Source organism: Pseudorca crassidens, chromosome 20 (genome assembly GCF_039906515.1).
Source record: "Pseudorca crassidens isolate mPseCra1 chromosome 20, mPseCra1.hap1, whole genome shotgun sequence".
Taxonomy (NCBI): Eukaryota; Metazoa; Chordata; class Mammalia; order Artiodactyla; family Delphinidae; genus Pseudorca; species Pseudorca crassidens.
In genome coordinates, this window is record NC_090315.1 from 42,943,084 (window position 1) to 42,963,179 (window position 20,096).

A 20,096-nucleotide genomic window follows, 5' to 3' on the forward strand; every position below is an offset into this window, starting at 1 on the left:
GCGGCCAGGCATCACTATTTTTTAAAAGCTCCCCAAGTAACACGGCTCCTGATGTGACACTTTTTGCAGGACTAATTGTCACAGCGAACAAAAACCTGGACCGAGAGAAGCAGGCCAAGTATGAGATCGTGGTGGAAGCACGAGATGCCCAGGGCCTCCGGGGGGAATCGGGCACGGCCACCGTGCTGATCTCTCTGCAGGACGTCAACGACAACTTCCCCATCTTCACACAGTGTGAGCCCCTCCCCTAGGGCCCCAGGCAGGGCAAGGGTTGGGATACTCCAGGCTCGGTGACCCGGGAGCTCTCAGAGAGGATCCTGGCAACTGTCTACCTCTCTCTCCAACCCAGGGCGGGCCTACGTCAGGGGCGTCTTTCCGGTGTTCCCCATCTATGAACACGTTCCCAAGGCTGTCCAACTACCCCTGCCACGGAGCCCTCACAGGCCACCAGGGAGTCACACTCCCTGCTGTGTGCCACCGTGTGCCCAGAGTCCCACTACCAGACAGGACCACTTTCACCCAGATCCCATGAGCTCAGGAAAACCCAGACCCCAGCTAGAAAATCCCCATGAGCTGGGGAACAGGGGTTCGGCAAAGCGCCAGAGCCAGAGCCAGGGCTGGGCTCTGACCCATCCACAGACTGATTCTCCCCTTCTGACACGCCCTGGGTGGGCTGGGGAGGAAGTCAGCTGACTCTTCACTTGCGACTCCAATGCTGACGGCTCACGCAGAGGCTCAGCCACCCCAAGGACAGGCGGGTTTTCCTGAAGTGGCCTCCGTGTGTATGGCACAAGCCCCCTGAAGGCAGAGATTCTCTCAGTTGTCAATGAACAGGTCCCCCAGCAAGGTGCCTGACACACAGCAGATGCTTAATAACTACCTGTCAGGTGGATGGAAGGACAGAGCACAACCTCTCTGCCTTGGGACACAAAGTTCCAGAGGAATTAATACTACTACTACTATTTTATTGTGCCCGTTTCCTGTAACAAAATGTATTGGGCTAGTATGGGGACAATCGCCTCATCTATCTCATTAACCCAGTGCCCTTTGGGGCGCCTCTTTGCATCAGCCAGGTACATATTTTCTGTGCCCGAAGACATCCGTGTGGGCAGCCCCCTGGGCTCTCTGTTTGTGGAGGACCCAGATGAGCCCCAGAACCGGAAGACAAAGTACAGCATCGTGCAGGGCGAGTACAGGGACACCTTCACCATCGAGCCTGACCCCAGCCGCAACGAGGGCATCATCAAGCCCATGAAGGTTCGCAGACCCGTGGCAGTGACATCAGATGCGGGGTTGGGGGCTCCTGGCTTCCTCAGGACTCAGCCAGGGGTTGCTCCCGGATCAGAGGCCACCAAAGGTGCACATTCTGGGTCGGTTTGGAGCTGGCCGTGTGCTCGTGGACACTCTGACCCTGGCGCTGGGAAGGGGAGCCAGGACAGAAGGGTCAGTGCCTTAGGCTGGGCTACCCCGGAAGCAGACCTTGAGGCAAGGATTTGGGTGTAAATAGTTTACTTGGGGAGTGATCTCAGGAAGCCCCCGGAGCAGTGAGATGTGAAAAGGAGGAAAGCTAATACAGGCTCCTCAATGAGCAGGTGAACACCATGGGCGAGTGGGGTGCAGTCCCGCTGGGGACATCTGGGGGACAGTGTGGAACATGCCTCAGAGTCGCAGCCGCTGTGGGCTGATTGAGGGCTCCTGGGGGCCCACTCCCCAGCACTTCCTTCCTCTTTTTTTTTTTAAAGATTTATTTATTTATTTAATTTATTTTTGGCCACATCAGGTCTTAGTTGCAGCATGCAGACTCTTCATTGTGGCCCGCGGGCTTCTCTCTAGTTGTGGTGTGTGGGTTTTCTCTTCTCTAGTTGTGGCGTGCAGGCTCCAGGGCGCGTGGGCTCTGTAGCTGTGGCGCGAGGGTTCCTAAGTGCGTGGGCTCTGTAGTTTGCGGCACACAGTCTCTCTAGTTGAAGAGCGGGAGGTCAGTAGTTGTGGCACGTGGGCTTAGTTGCCCCGTGGCATGTGGGAGCTTAGTTCCCTGACCGGGGATCGAACCTGCGTCCCCTGCATTGGAAGGCGGATTCGTAACCACTGGACCAGCAGGGAAGTCCCCTCCCTGGCACTTTCTGATCTGCCCTGGGCTCGGGCCAGGAAAGCCCTGGAAGAGTACAAGTGCTTGCAGTGAAAGCCATCAGCATGTAAGGAAATAGTGAATGCCGTGGGGAGGGGGTGGCCACTGGCCGTGGCTGCTGCTGAGAAAGCAGTTGGACTGGCTGAATCTAGAAGAGGAGGGAAGGTCTGCCAGGGGCACAAACTGCTTCAGAACGGCCATGCAGAGGACTGGGAGGCCAAGGCCAGTGATGACCTGCCTCAAAGGGGACACTCCAGAACCCCTCTGCCTGAGCCAGGCCATTCCTCCAGCAGACCTCTCCCGAGTCCTTCTCTGGTCCAGCCCTGTGCTGGGGACTAGGTATACCCAGGGGAGTCAGACGGCCTCCACGGTACCAAAGCTCTCAGCCAGTAGGGAGGACAGACACACAGACATAAAGGGTACCCAGGCAGGGAGCAATTACCTGTGTTGGGAGGGGCAGGAATGGGTTCTGAGAGGGCATCTGATTACCTTCAGATTGGCTTCCTGAGGGGTGAATAGGAGTGTGCCAAGCGGGCAAGGGCAGGAGAAGAGACTTGAGCAAAGGCACAAAGAAAAGCAATGTCTTTAAGGAGCTGGGGATAGAACCACTAGTCTGTGGTCCCCTTGACAGCAAGACTGTGGCTGACCCACTGGTTGTCCTCAATACCTGGAACTGAGCCACGGTCAGGATACACGGTAGAGAGCTGAAGACAGCCAGGCCACAGGCCCCTCATCTGTAAAAAGGGGTCATCCCAGTATGACCTCGCAGGGTTGCTGTGAAAATCACAACCCCGTGCTTGGCTCAGAGCAAGTGCTCACCATAGTTTTCTCTTCGCAGCCCCTGGACTATGAACGCATCCGGCAATACAGCTTCACCATCGAGGCCACGGACCCCACCATCGACCTCCGCTACCTGAGCAGCACCTCCACCAAGAACATCGCCCGTGTCATCATCAACGTCACAGATGTGGACGAGCCCCCCACCTTCCAGCAGCCCTTTTACCACTTCCAACTGCGGGAGAACCAGAAGAAACCTCTGATTGGCTCAGTGCTGGCCGTGGACCCCGATGCCGCTAAGCGGAGCATCAGGTAAGGCGGGTGGGAGGCGTGACGATGGTGGTGATCACGACACCACCCAGGCACTGAGCCTCTTAGGCCTGCTGGACTGAGCCCAGGACTCAGAGGGGGAAACTGGCTTCTCCCGGAAGGTACATGGGACATGCACAGAGGCACGACAAGAAGCCCAAGCTCTTCCACTAACCCATGTGGCCAGGTGGAATCTTGCTCTGCCCAGGCCAGCATGGTCCTGGCCATCAGAGCTTCCCGTTGTCTGCTCTACCTTGAAGGGAAGGTACGGGCTCCCACAGGTCCCGTCTGGGGAGATGCGACAGTCAAGAGAGCAGCCAACTTGACACCCATGAAACCCCTTCGCTAAACACGATTTATTACATTTGTCTTCCCAAAACCACAAAAGGAAACAGTGTTTATTTCACACAATCAAACAACACAAGGATCTATAAAGAAAACATCATAACCCTGATTTCCAGACAACTCACGTTCATGGTGTGCTGTGGTCCTATCATGCCTTTCTTCGTGACCACACAAACATCTACATACATTTATGGTGGATTTGTCCTTTGTTTGTTTGGGGGATTTGATTGTTTTAAAATTTTTTTGGATCACACTATACCCATTTCATCACTACTTGTTCTTCTATCTGAACTAGACTCCTCTCCTCTACCCTCTGTGACAAAACATGTAGTTCCAAGCTCCTGTATATCCCTGAATCTACTTCTGAATCCTGTGTTCTGTGGCAAAGCCATTCTGTTTTACTGTAGCAGCTTGATACTAAAACTTGGTATGTATACGGCAAGTCCCTCCCTCAAGTGTTTTTCCACTTTGTATAGCTTTAATGCATTCTCAAACATTCATTCTTCCATGTGAACCATAAAATTCTTCCGTTTTTAAAAAAGCATCAGAATTCTAATGAGAATTGTGTTTATATATCAATTTGGGGAGAGTTAATGTTTCTCTGTTATCAGGTCTTCTTGTTAAAGACAAATGTGTACCTCCATTTTGATCACATCTCAGAAGTTTTAGGACAGCTGTCCTCATGGCCATTCTATTCTAAACGGTCTATAATGATAATTTTTACTTCTCCATTGATCCAATGGTTTATTTAAGAGACTTAAATAAAGTCTCTTAAATAAAGTCGGGCATTTTTGGCTTTGCTTTAACTTGTTCTGTGATGTAATGCAATTGTCTTTGTGTGTCTTTCTGTCCATTTTTTTCTGGAATATCTAAGCTTTTGCTTTATGTATTTTAATTTTTCTATTCAGTTAACAAAGGTTTATAACTATTTTACCTTCATTATGACTTGTCACTTTCATCCTTATGACATTACCCAGTTTGTTCAGCTTAAACATTTTGTCAATTCCATGTTGCCTGATGTAAAGTTTGTCCTGTTTTCATGTTACTCATATTTGCCTGAAATAAATTTTCCGACCTTTACTTTTAATTTTTTCTAGGTCATGGGCAGTAAGTTGTCTCTTGAAACTGGAATGTAATTGGCTTTGCTTTTTTTTTTTTTTCCATCTTTACTGGAGTATAATTGCTTTACGATGTTGTGTTAGTTTCTGCTGTACAACAAAATGAATCAGCTATACGTATACATATATCCCCATATCCCCTCCCTCTTGAGCCTCCCTCTCACCCCGCCTATCCCACGCCTCTAGGTGGTCACAAAGCATCGAGCTGATCTCCCTGTGCTATGCGGCTGCTTCCCACTAGCCATCCATTTTACATTTGGTAGTGTATATATGTCCATGCTACTCTCTCTTCATCCCAGCTTCCCCTTCCCCCCCGTGTCCTCATGGCTTTGCTTTTTAATCTAAACTGAGATGCTGTGTTTAACCTATTTACATTTTTCATTGTAAATGATATGTTTGATCTTACTTCTTTTATCTTGTTTTACATTTGCTATTTCTCAAACTTAATTACTTTTTTCTCTTCCTCCATCTTTGTTGTAGAGTCTATTTTTTCATGTTATTTTCTCGTAGATATTTGGATGGAGTACATGCATTTTTATTTCTACCAGTGAGATTTACTTCTATCTGTAAAATATTAAATGTTTTCCTGGACCAATATTTTCTAGTTAAAAATCTCTGTCTCTCTCTCTCTCTCTCTGTCTCTGTCTCTCTCTCTCTCTCTCTCTCTCTCACACACACACACACACACACACACACACACACACACACACCATTGCCTTCCTATATATGATAAAGATATCAATAGTTTAATTTTAATTCCTCCCAAACCAGATTTTTTTTTTACTTTATTTTGAGACACTTGTTAGATGAAGTGAGTTTTCAAAAAAACTTTTTTCAGGACCCATCTTGTGGATGATATACTTCCTGAATCCTTGCATATTTACAAATCAAAAATATTATCAATGTGTCCTAGCATTTAACTTTGTGAGAGTGTCTGGGGTGAGTCTGATTTCTCTTTCTTTATAAGGACGTATCTTTTCTGTCTGGACTCTTTTTGGTTTCTTTATATAGCTCTGAAATTCAAAAGTGTCATCAGGATATAGCTAAATATTGATCTCTTTTTAAAATTACACCTGATATCATGACTCTTCTATAAACTTGGGCCTTGCTTCAGATCAGGAAGTTTTCTTCTATTATATCTTTTGTTATTTCTTCTGTTCTCTTTGTTCTGGAATTTTCCTCAGTATTAGAAAAATATATATTTGGAACGTTATATATTTTCATCTCCCTTTTCTTCTCTTCATGCCTTTTTCCTTAAGAACTTTTCCAATTTTTACTTCACAAATTTAATTTCCTTTCAATCACTTCGTACCTCTTCCAGCCCCTTTTTTTACTTCTTCCTGGCTCTTGCCCAACTATCTTTTCATTAATCACAAAATCCGATCCAAGCTGTGGTACAGCTGATTACAGTGCCACCTGCCTCAACTGTGAAAGTGCTGTTGATGGAGTCTCAGGTACCACCCTCAGCCCAGTGATGGCAACACTGCCAACCTCAAAGGGATTCTCTCACTACTCTGACTCCCTCTGGGTGGTCTAGTGCAATGAGCAGTGAGAGGAAGATGGGGGATGGATGCAAGGGACAGATCCTGAAGGGTCTCATCTGTCCTGCTGGGGAGTTTGGACTCAGCAAAGAACAACGGAAAACCTTGAAACTCTCTCCCGTGGGCAGATACTCCATCCGCAGGACAAGTGACAAGGGCCAGTTCTTCGGAATAACCAAGCAGGGGAATATTTACAATGAGAAGGAGCTGGACAGAGAAGTCTACCCCTGGTGTAACCTGACAGTGGAGGCCAAAGAGCTGGATTCTAGTGGTGAGTGGCCCCATTTGCCAGGGGACCTGGGCTCCTCTCCTTTTCAAATCGTCAAAATCTATCATTTAGGGTCTCCAGAGGTCCTATAAGCACCTGCTGATGCACCACTTGGTTGGGATGCTATAGCGCCTCCATCCCCAAGTGTGGATGGACCAGCTGCATCCACATCATCTGAGACTTTGTTAGATGAGCAAAACATCAGGCCCCAACCCCAGACTGCATCAGAATCTCATGCACACTACAGTTTAAGAAGCACTGTTCCAAAACAGGCTGCCAGATGTCCCTGTGATGAGAATCACCTGAGGCACCTCTAAACCACAGAGCTTCTCAGATGCCTCCCTGGAGGTTTTGGTCCAGTGCGTCAGAAATGGGGCCAAGGAGTGTGCACTGAACGAGCGCCGTGTGATTCTTATTATAGTGGTCGTTTGGAAAAGGCTGCTTTGGAGGGTGTTTATGGGCCAGTCAGTGGGCTGAATTCAAAATCTGAAGCAGTTTCCAACTCCAAGACTGTGAGATTCTCCAGAACTTACCCTTAGCCTCTATGAGAAAATCACAACTGTCCTCTGGGAGAAGGATCAATATTCCCACCTCACACAGAGGCCACAAGGGCCCAGAAAGGGGGTGACTTGGCCAGGGCCCCACCGGTGCTACCCTGAAGGGCCCCTGCTTCCTGCTGGCAGCACGTGCCCCACCTGGCAGCCAGGTCAGCTTCAATGGACTCCTGCGTACTGTCCAGATCAGTCTTTGCCCCTTTCTTCCCCATCTAATCTCATTCATACAATTTTTAAATCTTATAGTAATAGTTTGCTGCCCATTTTAAAATACGGAAAATGCAAAAAAGGAGAAGAAAATTATACCCTCATATTCCCACCGCACACAGATAATTACTGTCAGCACCGTAGCGTATTCCCTCTGGTCTTTTTACGATACGTATTTTTATACAAGTGAGATCATAATACTTGTATAAATATCATATCCTGCATTTTTACTTAACCTTATTCCAGAATCATTTTCTCATGGTACCAAAATATCTTTTTTAAAAAGACTGTAATTTTTAAAATGTAATTTACCCGGGCATTGCAAACAGCCACATAGTCCATTCTTTTAAACTGACGTAATTTATTAATGCAATCTCACTTAGATGGTTTACCTTTTCAATTATTTCATAATTAATTTATTTAAATTAGTTTGATTGCTTAAATTGCTGAATTGATTTAATAATTACTTAATTGATTTAATTAAAACCTTTAAAAATACACTTCTGTTGTTCACCTTTTCAATTCTTACAACTAATTCTTTAGCAAATATCCTTGTGCTTGAAACTTTACCCCCTTCCTCTTCCACTCCCTTCGACCAGAAGGCCATCCCTGGCCTCCCTTCCAGATGTCCATAACCCCCTCTTCCTGCAAAAAGAGCACCCCTCCAGGACTCCCATCCATACACATTCTAATCCCAGGGCTGGTACCTGCTGAACGCACTGTAGTGATGAGTCCTTTCCCCTGCAGGGACCCCCACGGGCAAAGAATCCATCGTGCAGGTCCACATCGAAGTTTTGGATGAGAACGACAATGCCCCAGAGTTTGCCAAGCCCTACGAGCCCAAAGTGTGTGAGAACGCTGCCCAGGGCAAGGTGAGTCTAACTCAGGTGGGAGGGTAAGGCAGCGTCCGCCTGGGGCAGGCCGAGGGGCAGCACCTCCCAGGCACGGTCAGCCGGCATTTCACTAAGTTTAATGTAACTTGTACAACAGCCTTGAGGAAAGGTGACATTATCCCCACAGGGGGTGAAACTGAGGCTCAGACAGAATGTGTAGTGAGTAGATTGGCGGGGAGGTGGTGGTAGAAAGAGTGGCTCCGTGGAGACCATTTAGGTTAGTGTTACAGGTGAGAGGCAGCCACGGTCAGGTCTAAACCCAAAGTCCCTCCCCATCACTGAAACCCCGGCCAACCCAACACCGCTAATGACCGGCCCCCATCTTCCACCCTCTAGCTGGTCGTGCAAATCTCGGCAATAGACAAGGATATAACACCACGAGATGTGAAGTTCAAGTTTTCCCTGAGCACTGAGGACAGCAACTTCACCCTCACGGATAATCACGGTGCGCCTCAAGGCAGTCAGGCTGGCTCTTGGGGGGCTCAGGGACGGGGTTGAGTCTTGAAAAGCCAGGGTCAAGGACCAAGCCAGTGAACTGGGGGCAGGCCCTCAGTGGGGCTTTCAAGTTACAGGAGGTTTTGTACAATTCCCACCACATACCTAACTGGTCTGTGCAATGGTCAGAGCCACCCTGGCACACTGCTAAGTCCACATGGCCTGCCCTTCCCCATAAGATGCTCAGGTTACTGAGGAGCACAGAACAGATATGCGGTGTAGACAGCTCGGTTCACAAACTAGCCAAAGACTCCTTCCTGCGCTCAGCACAACTGCAAATTGCTCTATGACATAGAACTTTGAGGTTGCTTCCAAAGAGGCAAAACTGGACATTTGAAACCCGAAATGCCAAGGATACAGTGTTTTAATTTGGCTACAATGACTACTTACCAGCAGGTGTCCTCGGGACAGGATCTGGTCCACCAATCACAGCCTAGAGAGCCCTGTGATGTCAGTAGCGGCCAATCAGAGTTTCTCATGAGTATGTGCTTCCGAGAGTGTCAGTGCTGAGTTGACTGAATTCCCCAGCCAAAAGCAGACAGGCTTCCATGGCTTCTGCACCTTCCTGAGAAAAACACAAAAAAATCCCCCTTGGGTCTAAACAGAACAATCCTTCACCCAGAATGGGGTGGAATCCCTGCCCATCCCTAACTGGCAACACTGTGGTTGGTGAGGATTCCTGTATAGAAACAGCCATTGCCACCTCTGAGGAAGGTCAGGGAGTGGGGTCCCTGAGAGCGAGAGGCAGACCCAGGGGATCAGCCACAGACTTGTCCTTAAGGAGCCTCCTATGGGATGGGGATGGTGGCTACGATGCGCGGACAGTCAATGACAGACCATTCAACGTTCCGCTGTCTTTAGTAGTAAATAATATGGAAAAAATACGTGTCACCCCATCCCCAGTGCCCACCTCAATCCTGCCTCAGAGGAGGGCTGCTGTGGAGAAGAAAGCTTAAACACCAACCCAAAGACACCCCATATGTGACCAGGAGACTAGCTTGTTGATCTCAGATTCACTTAGAACATGAATGTCCTGCTACAATATTAAATGAGTATAGTGAGAAATCTCTAATTTTCCTCATACAGTGTCAGTGGCCATATTGTTATTATTTTCAATTACAATAGACATGGCTACTTAATAATGAAATGTAATTGGCTTCCATTTGAAATCTAAAAGATGGCCTCCTTTGCCTTTGGCTTTCTGGGTGTGCCAACCCCGCACGGCTAGGTAAACCCTGGAACAGGGAGTCCCTGGACCCTCTAACCATCATCATCTCCTAGGAGCCAACAAAGGGCAGATTATCCAGCCACTGAATCAGAAAGGCGGGAGAGGGGAGGGGGAAAAGGAAGGAGGAGTGGAGGGGGGCGGTTCTGAAAAACCAGCGTGTTAAAAAATCTCCCTGGGGAATTCTGTACAAGGATTGATTGGAGCTGAGAGGGAGAGCCTATGTTTGGGCCAAAGCACATTCTCAATTCCAGCCTGACCGGGGAATCCTCAATTACATATGCAATCATTCCCTCAGTGCCCCAGGGAACTGTGCATTGTTTTTACTTTCTAATGGATTTTCAGGGATAGCAAAAACAGCCTTAGAAGTTAGCCCGATGCTAAAAGACTTTTTAAGACTTTTTTTCCCCCTGATTGCTCATCAAAGCTTGAAACAATGCGTTAATTCGCTGACAGTCACCTTTTATTGAAGTAGAGTTAGGGGTCAGGCATATCATTCGCCCACAGAAACAGAAAGCAAGGGTTTTACATTCTGGCCAAGTCCTTCTTAGAGGCTAGGTCGAAGCAGCTGCCCAAAACATCCCCTCTCTGGAGGAACAGACCTGCGCTCAAATGGCTAAAACCTGAGGCAGGGGGTGCCAAGGGCAGAGACACAGCCCAGGCAGCACGTGGGCTGGTGCAGTTACCAAGGGCTTCCTGGAGGTGGCAGGCAGTGTGGATGAGAGGATGGGCACTCCAGGCAGCAGAGCCTGACTCCGAGGACTTGGTGTTTCCAGATAACACGGCCAACATCACAGTCAAGTATGGGTATTTTGACCGAGAGCGCGCCAAGGTCCACCACCTGCCCGTGCTCATCTCGGACAACGGGAGGCCAAGCCTCACAGGCACCAGCATGCTGGATGTGACCGTGTGCAAGTGCAACGAACGCGGCGAGTTCACCTTGTGTGAGGAGGTGGCCGCCCAGGTGGGCGTCAGCATCCAGGCGCTGGTAGCTATCTTCCTCTGCATCCTCACCATCACAGGTCAGTGCCCAGGAGGATGGGAGGGGACATTGAGGGGGCTACACAGGAGAAGGAAGAGGCCAGGGATCCAGGCCCAGCCCTGCCTCCAGGCCCTAGTGCAGGCCTGTGCTAGGTGTAAGCTTCACCTCCTTGGGTGCCTAACTGTGGGGATGGAGGGGGAGGGGGGGGAAGAAGGGGGGGACTCAAGTCTCCTTCCCCAGTTTAAAATACTTTATATATAACATTCACTCATTCAACTGACGTATTTTGAGCACTTATTGTGTGCCAGGCACTGTTCTAGGCATTTATTTATATAAAACCTCTTCCGAGGGAATTCGCTGGCGGTCCAATGGTTAGGACTCTTCGCTCTCACTGCAAAGGGGCCGGGTTCAATCCCTGGTCAGGGAACTAAGATCCCACAAGTCGCACCTGCTTTGAAAAAAGAGGATCCAGTTCTTCTTTTGGAGAGAAACGGAAAGTTTAAAATTTCTAGTTTAGATTATCGCCAGTGGATTTCTGTCTATTTTTAGGATTTCTCCAGGCTTGACATCTCTTTTCCTCTTGTTTGGGCCTCAGAAATTTTAGGAGCATTTTAGGCCTTGCCTTACTTTGGGCTCCCCAGTTAGGAGACCCTGGGACCAGGATTGGGGTGCACATGGTTTATTTGAGAGGCACTCCCAAGAAGCCCCAGAAGGAAGAGGGAGAGTGAGACTGGAAAGGTAGGCAGCCAATCAAGGGCAAGCTGTCACACAAGCTGCCACCATGGGACACTGGAGCTTCTTCTCACTGGAGACTGGGTGGCGGCACTCACAGCCCATGTTTTTCCAACGATGCCCACCAGCTGATGGTGGGGCTCCTCCCAGAGGTGTAAGTTCTGCGTTTCACCTGGGGCAGGGGCTGGCCCTCCAGAGGAAGCCCTTGGGTGGTTAGAGGTCACCCTGTGCACTACAATGACAGGACTGACCGGGGGACACAGTGAGGGACCCACATCATCTGCTCCAGCCCTTTCCTGCCAGTGGCTTCCCTGAGAGGCCCCCTGGCAGTGCCCCCACTTCTGGGGCTTCCGTGGCAAAGAGTCCAGACCCAGATTTTCCTCTCAATAAAAATTAGTAATAATGATATACTGGCATCACCACCACACACAGAATTGCACTTAACCTCATAGCCACCTTATCAAATATAAACAGAGCAGAGGAGTCATCACTTCCATTTTATAGGCAAGGAAACAGAGGCTCAGAGAGGGCATCCTGGCTTTTCTTATGTATGGAACAGTTTGTTAAGTCACTCGAGGCTAGAACGACAGAGTCTAGGAATGCTCTGAGCCTACTTCTAGGAGCTCTCTGCCCCACGTGGTCCACCCCTCCTAGGGGTTGGCAACCGTCATGCAGTCACACACCTCAGAGCTTTGAGCAGGGCCAACATCACACCGCTGCCTGATCATGGGACTCTGGGCATGTCACTCAGCTGCTCTGAGCTCGGTTTGCTCATGTAAAATGGGATATTAATACCTACTTTGAGTAAAAGAACATGAAAATGTGCCAATACCATGCCAGCATGTACACAGTAGGTGCTCAAGAGTAGCTGCTGCTACTGCAACGGGTGCCATGTCTACCAGCACCACCATGACCCATCATCATCATCATCATCACCATCATCATCACCATCATCATCATCACCATCATCATCATCACCATCATCACCACCACCACCATCACCATCATCATCATCACCATCATCATCATCATCACCATCATCACCATCATCATCATCATCACCATCACCATCATCACCATCATCATCACCACCATCATCATCTTCACCATCATCATCACCATCATCACCATCACCATCATCATCACCATCACCATCATCATCATCATCATCACCATCATCATCATCATCATCACCATCATCACCATCATCACCATCACCACCATCATCATCATCACCATCATCATCATCATCACCATCATCACCATCATCTTCTTCACCATCATCATCTTCACCATCATCATCACCGTCATCATCATCATCGTCATCATCATCACCATCATCATCACCATCATCATCACCATCATCATCATCACCATCATCATCACCATCATCACCATCATCATCATCACCATCATCACCATCATCACCATCATCTTCTTCACCATCATCATCACCATCACCGTCATCATCATCATCACCATCATCATCATCACCATCACCATCATCATCACCATCATCACCATCATCACCATCATCATCACCATCATCACCATCATCATCACCATCATCATCGTCATCATCATCATCATCACGGCTCAGAATCTTTGCACTCCAAATTCCAACTCCATCCCTTTCCCCATCTCTGCCCCAACCTCTGGCCTCCTGGCCTTTGGACAAGACACAGAAGGATTTGTCACAGTGGTTAAGAGGAGGGAGGAATTGAGGATGCGGGTAGATGGGGAGGAGAGTGGCAGGAGAGAATGAACTTGAGGGAGGCCCGCTCTGTTGCTCTCCCCCCCCGCCCTACTGTGGCCAGGACACCAGCAAGGATGGATCCTGGGTGGGGGTGGGGTGGAGATGACTCTGGAGTGGGAGTGAGGGTGGACCCACCAGATATCTAGACCAAACCAAAACTTCTGCGTTGGCCCAGCTGTCACTGGGAGCTGGGCTGGCCCAGGGATTCCCAGGGAGGAGGGGAGGGTGCAGGTAAACCTCAAGGCGGGGGTGTGTGTGGGGGTGGGGGGGTGGGGGGGGGGAGTCCCCCGGTCCGCTGGGCCATGGCTGACCAGCTCTGGCTCGCTTGTTCGCAGTGATCACCCTCCTCATCATCCTGCGGCGGCGGCTCCGGAAGCAGGCCCGCGCCCACGGCAAGAGCGTGCCGGAGATCCACGAGCAGCTGGTCACCTACGACGAGGAGGGCGGCGGCGAGATGGACACCACCAGCTACGACGTGTCGGTGCTCAACTCGGTGCGCCACGGTGGGACCAAGCCCCCGCGGCCGGCGCTGGACACGCGGCCGTCCCTCTACGCACAGGTGCAGAAGCCGCCGCGGCACGCGCCCGGGGCGCACGGGCCCGGGGAGATGGCCGCAATGATCGAGGTGAAGAAGGACGAGGCGGACCACGACGGCGGCGGCCCACCCTACGACACGCTGCACATCTACGGCTACGAGGGCGCCGAGTCCATCGCCGAGTCCCTCAGCTCCCTGGGCACCGATTCATCTGACTCGGACATCGATTATGACTTTCTCAATGACTGGGGGCCCAGGTTCAAGATGCTGGCCGAGCTGTATGGCTCGGACCCCCGGGAGGAGCTGGTGTATTAGGGGACCGTGGGCCTCTGGGCCTGGGTAGCTCAGGCTAGTCGGACACGGGCACTGAGCCCTCCAATCACAGCACTCACATCCCAGCCTAACAGCCCTTCCTCATGGGTCCCAGAGACCTCACCACCTTGGATGGCAAAATCCAAGTCCCTGAAATGTCCAGGAACGTACTTCAGTGATGGCTACTCCCAAAACGCTGGAAAACACCAGGCTGGTGTTCTGCCTGGGCTGAGACAGCCACATAACCCTGTCACCTGCGACTACGGGTTCAACTCAAAGACTTTCTCAGTCTTCTCAAAGCAGATTATGCTCAACTGCCAGGGGGAGGTCTTCCCCTGAGGTCCCTGAACCCCTAGCGGGGGGCGGCTGGTGGGGGGGTCCTGGTGCCTGTCACCTGGAGGCAAGGGGCTGGATGGCATGACTGTGGGGCGAGACTCTCTGTAGCCCGGTCCCCCAGGAGACTGGGCCCGCCCCCCAGGCCTGCCCTGCTTTAGCTTCCTCACACCCTCCCAAGACCCCCAGCATTCTGCAGCCTCTCTCCAGGCCTGTCAAAAGGGAGGAAGGGCCTCTTGACATCTCCTGACCTTGGGTCTTGAGGTGACCTCGCTGGCCTGCCATGCCTGTAACTATGCTGTACTGGGTACTGAAAATTCATCCAAGGTCAGGGAAATGGCTCGTTGAACTTTAAAGCAACTGTGAATTCATCCTGGAGGGACAGTGCAGACCAAACGAGACCACAGATCATAGGGTGAGGGCCACCTCCACACCCACTCTCTCCAGAGAGGGCCAGGAGTCGCTGTGACCCCAATTTGACACTCACGACACCCCTCCAGTTTTGCCTGGGAAGCAGGGCAGATGTTCCCGGAGCAGAAGACCTCTCCCTGCCTCGCCCGGTCCCTCATTCATGCTCTTTCTTTTTTCTTTCTCTCCATCTACTCTTGATCTCTCGACTTAGAGGCACTTAAGGTGTGACCCACATCAACTCTGGCCAAAGTCCAAACCCAAACATGACTGCGCAACACAGCTGTGCCATTTGCCTTTACATCTCGTTGTTGCCACATCTCAGGGAACCCCAGCAGGGCCCCATCCCTACAGAAGGCAAGGCCCCTGCTCAGGCCCAGTGGTCACCTGTTCCTCTTCCACTTTCAGCCACGTACGGAACTTTCCACTGCAAACACACCTTAGGGAAGTGGCATCACTCAACGGGGGTGCGGGGAAGGAGGCAAACTCTCTGACTCACCATTTGTCATGGACCAAGGTTCCTGCTCCGGGCAAGGCCCCTCAATTCGGGGGACTGTAGATAACACTGACTTTTTATTTTTAACCAATAACGAGTTTTTCATATTTTTTTTTTTTACTAATAATACTTATACATTTCTAGCTCTCACAAACATATAGAATAAGGGTTTATGCATAATAAGCAGGTTGCTATTTAGGTTAACAATTTTAATTCAGGTTTTTTAGTTGGATAAGCAAATTCCTGTAACCTTCTATTTCCTATCATTGTAGTAATTGCTCTAGTGATAATGACTATATATATATTGGCTACACTGGTGCATGGGACATACTGTATTTTTTTATAACTAAATAAAGAAAAATCTTGAAATACTTCTCTTTCTAGAGCTGAGCGAGCTCATGTGAAACACAAGCACATACACCACCACCACCATCAGAGGACCCCAGGGTGCAAGGCGACATTTGCAGTCAGGATTTCAGAAACACACTGCAGGAAAGTGATTGCAGCAGAGGGACACCTAGTCCATCCCGGTCTCCTCTCAGAGCCCCATGCCTTCCCTCAGCCTCTGTACGTGGCCCCCAATCCCACCCCGACCCTACACAGCAGGCAGGGCCTCTGGAAGCTGGAGCTGCCACACCTTTTCCAACTGAGAAATGAACCAGACGAGTGATACACATCAGCAGTGAGGGAGGAAATCAATCTAATTAGCTGGTTGACAACAGTGATTTAACGGCTGGCATTTAGTGGGGTGTGTGGACCCCAACATTGGGGTCCTGCCTGGAAAACCTCACGATCGAAAATGAGAACAGGAAGCCTCTTTGCCAGACTTGGGACTTGAATTGGGTAGGTGGGAGATGAAGCTCACTGCAGCAAGGCCCCCGCTCCTTCACTTCCTGCAGGATTTCCTGGGCAGCGTGTCTCCCAGGGATGAGATTTTGCAAACTGTGCTCTGGATGCACACGTTCCTGGAGCTCTCAGGGGGCAATTTGTCTTAATTCCAATTTTGCTCTAATTTCATTGGGATTTCTTTTTTGATCCATTGGTTATTTGAAATGTATTAATTTCCAAACATCTGTGAATTTTCCCAATTTCCTTCCATTATTGATTTCTAATTTCGTTCCACTGTGGTCAGAGAACATACGTTTTATGATTTAAATCCTTGTAATTTTACTGATACTAGTTTTATACCCTAACATATGTTTTATCCTGAAGAATGTTCCATGTGCACTAGAGAGGAATATGTATCCTACTGTTGTGATGGAGTGTTCTATAGTGGTATGTTAGTGTTGTTCAAGACTTTTATTTCCACACTGATCTTCTGTCTAGTGAGTCTATCAATTATTGAAAGTCTAATGCTAAAATCTCCAGCTATTACTGTTGAATTGTATATTCCTCCCTTCAACTCCTGTCAGATTTTGCTTCATATATTTTGAGTCTCTGTTGTTACGGGCATATAATCTTATAATTGTTATATCTTCTTGAAGGATTGACCCTTTGAGCATTATCAAATGTACCTCTTTACATCTAGTCACAATTTTTATCTTAAAGTCTATTTTGTCTGATATTAGTATAGTCACTCCAGCTCTCTTTTGGTTACTGTTTACATGGTATATCTTTTTCTATCCTTTTCTTTTCAAGCTATTTGTGTCTTTTAATAGAAAGTGTGTCTTCTGTGAACAAAATATAGTTGGATCAGGGCAGTTTATCCAGTCTACCAATCTCTCTTTGATTGCAATGTTTAATCCTTTTACATTTAATGTAATTACCAACAAGGTAGGGTTTATGCCTGTCATTTTCCTATTTGTATTCTTTGGCTTATGTCTTTTTTGTTCCTCTATTACCCCATTATTGCCGTGTTTATGTTAAATAGGTATTTTATAGTGTACCATTTTAATTCTCTTGATGTTTCTTTGACTATATTTTATGTTTTTTTCTTAGTGGTTCTCCTAAGGATTATACTTAAAATCTTAACTTATAACAATCCAGTTAGAATTTGTACCAACTTAATTTAAGTAGTGTACAAAACTTTGCCCCTAATAGATCCACTCCCTCCCCACTCCTTTGTGCTATCGCTGTTGTACATATTACATTTTTATACATCGTATGCCCATCAACATAGATTTATAATTATTGCTTTATGCAGTTGTCTTTTAAATCATATAGGAGGGAAAAAAGAGTTACAAACTATATATATACTGCCTTTTTTTTTATAAATGTATTTATTTTATTTATTTATTTTTGGCTGCATTGGGTCTTCGTTGCTGCATGTGTGCTTTCTCTAGTTGCGGCGAGTAGGGGCTCTTCTTCATTGCAGTGCGCGGGCTTCTCACCGCGGTGGCTTCTCTTGTTGCGGAGCACAGGCTCTACGTGCGAGCTTCAGTAGTTGTGGCTCGCGGGCTCTAGAGCACGGGCTCAGTAGTTGTGGTGCACGGGCTTAGTTGCTCCACAGCATGTGGGATCTTCCTGGACCAGGGCTCAAACAAACCCATGTCCCCTGCATTGGCAGGCAGATTCTTAACCACTGCACCACCAGGGGAGCCCTATACTGTCTTTTATATTTACCTATACAGTTACCTTTAACGCTGATCTTTATTTCTTCATGTGGATTCAAGTTACTGTCTATTTTCTTTCATTTCAGCCTGAATGATCCCTTTAGTATATTTTGTAGGGAAGGTCTGCTAGTGAGGAATCTATTTTATCTGGGAAGTCTTGATTTCACCTTTATTTTTTGCAGGATAGTTTTGCTAGGTATGGAATTACTGGTTGATAGGCTTTTTCTTTCAGCCCTTTGCATGTCATCCCACTGCCTTCTGGCCTCCCTGGCTTCTGATGAGAAACTGAGTGTTAATCTTATTGAGGAAACGTTTTATGTGATAAGCTGTTTCTCTCTTGCTGCTTTCAATATTCCCTCTGTCTGTGATTTTCAACAGTCTCATTATGATGTGTCTAGAGTTGATCTTAGGAGTTCATTGAACTTTTTAGATGTGTAGATTAATATTTTTATCAAATTTGGGAAGTTTGGGACCATTATTTCTTCAAGTATTCTGTCTCTTTCTCTCTCTCCTTTCCTCTGGGACTCTCATTATGCATGTATTAGGATGCTTGCTAATGTCCAATGGGTATCTAAGGCTCTATTAATTTTCTTTTTTCTGCTCCTCAGACTAGATTATCTCAATTAACCTATCTTCAAGTTTGCTGACCCTTTCTTCAGCTAACTCACATTTGCTCTTGAGGTCTTCTAGTGTATTTTCCTTTCACTTATTGTACTTTCAACTCCAGAATTTCTATTTGGTTCTTTTTTATACCTCTTTATTGATATTCTCTATTTGTTGACACACCACGCTCATACTTCTCTTTCATTCTTTAGACATGGTTTCCTTTAGTTCTTTGAAAAGATTTTAAATAACTGGCTTAAAGTATTTGTCTAGTAAGTCCAACCTTTGGGTTTCTTTAGGGATAATTTCTATTGAATGCTTGTTTTCTTGTGAATGGGCCATTCTTTCTTATTTCTTGGCATGTCTCGTAATTTCTATAGAAAATTGGATATTTCAATAATACAATATGGCAACTGCAGAAACCAGATCCCTGACCCCCAGAGTCTGTTGTTGCTGGGTTTTGTTGCTTCTGCAGTTTGTTTAGTGACTTTCCTAAACTAATGCTGTAAAGTTTGTACTCTCTGTTGTGTGCGGTCACTGAAGTCTCTGTTTGGTAGTGGTCAGTTAGCAATTGGACAGAGTCCCTTAAATGCCTGGAATGAATAAGTCTCTCAGCATTTGCCAAGGAGTTCTGTATTTTGGGGAACTCCTCTGATACTCAGGCAGGCAGTCTACAAATCTGCCTTAGCCTTAACTTTTTGTTGCACAGAGCCTCCAGGTCAGTCAGAGGTGAGAGCTTAGGGCCTTCCCAGGTCTTCTCTGAGAATGTGCACATCCCTGCACATGTGAGTGGCCTTTTAGATTCCCAGGAATATGCCAAAGTTTTTCAAAGCCCTCTGTGGACAGCTCATGCCCTAACTCTTCCTTTAAGACTTTTGGTTAGCTCCTTGTTTGCCCTAGTTGTTATCATTGCCTCAGGCAACTGTGATGTTAAATGATTGCCATTGATTATTTTCAACAAATGCCCCCAGGAAAAAAGGCTTGCTTGCATTAAGCAAGCTTCAAGCCAGGTCAAATAAACACAACCTTTCAAGGGAGGTCATCTAGGGAACCACCAGATGGGTCAAATGAGGACAGTTACCTGGGAAATTGAGCTTTGGAGGAGTTGCAATTCTGTTCTGCCCCTTCCAATGGCTTCCAGGCTGCTGATTTTCACTGTTAATTGTGGAGCTACTGGGTTTCAAGGCTACTACAGGACTGGAGAGAGGGGAATGGGACTATGGAAAGTTAAAACACTACAAAGTTCACTATTCTTACCATGATTTAGCTGATTGTTTCTAATGAATACTCCTTGGATTGTTTCAAGCCTTTGCTTAATTTCCAGAGTTCTGAAAAAGTTGATTTTGATATTTTTTTTCCAGTGTTCTCATTGCTTTTATGGAAGAGAGGATTTCCTTATTCTGCCATTTCTGCTGATGTCACCCCCTCAGGATGGTTTTTGTGTTCTATTTTCCTACTTGTCTGAAGTGCCTGCCCTCTGAACTCACAGTTTTCCAATCCCTGGAGCCCATGGGATCTCTTCACTACTTC

The 20,096-nt window shown here is 47.8% G+C and overlaps 1 protein-coding gene and 1 long non-coding RNA gene across 2 annotated transcripts in view; one reads left to right on the plus strand and one right to left on the minus strand.

Moving 5' to 3' along the window:
- Positions 1-9,194, minus strand: part of LOC137214680 (uncharacterized) — a 778,223-nt gene extending 769,029 nt beyond the window's left edge. The window contains exon 1 of the long non-coding RNA XR_010938994.1: positions 9,023-9,194. This is a non-coding gene — a long non-coding RNA (uncharacterized lncRNA). The remainder of the gene's footprint in view (positions 1-9,022) is intronic.
- CDH5 (cadherin 5) overlaps positions 1-15,782 on the plus strand; it is a 36,617-nt gene extending 20,835 nt beyond the window's left edge. The window contains exons 5-12 of the mRNA XM_067718760.1: positions 70-234; positions 1,070-1,257; positions 2,964-3,214; positions 6,344-6,486; positions 7,992-8,116; positions 8,474-8,582; positions 10,634-10,879; positions 13,663-15,782. Coding sequence (XP_067574861.1) covers positions 70-234; positions 1,070-1,257; positions 2,964-3,214; positions 6,344-6,486; positions 7,992-8,116; positions 8,474-8,582; positions 10,634-10,879; positions 13,663-14,177 — 1,742 coding nt within the window. The 3' untranslated portion in view covers positions 14,178-15,782. The remainder of the gene's footprint in view (positions 1-69; positions 235-1,069; positions 1,258-2,963; positions 3,215-6,343; positions 6,487-7,991; positions 8,117-8,473; positions 8,583-10,633; positions 10,880-13,662) is intronic.
- The last annotated feature ends 4,314 nt before the right edge of the window (positions 15,783-20,096 follow it).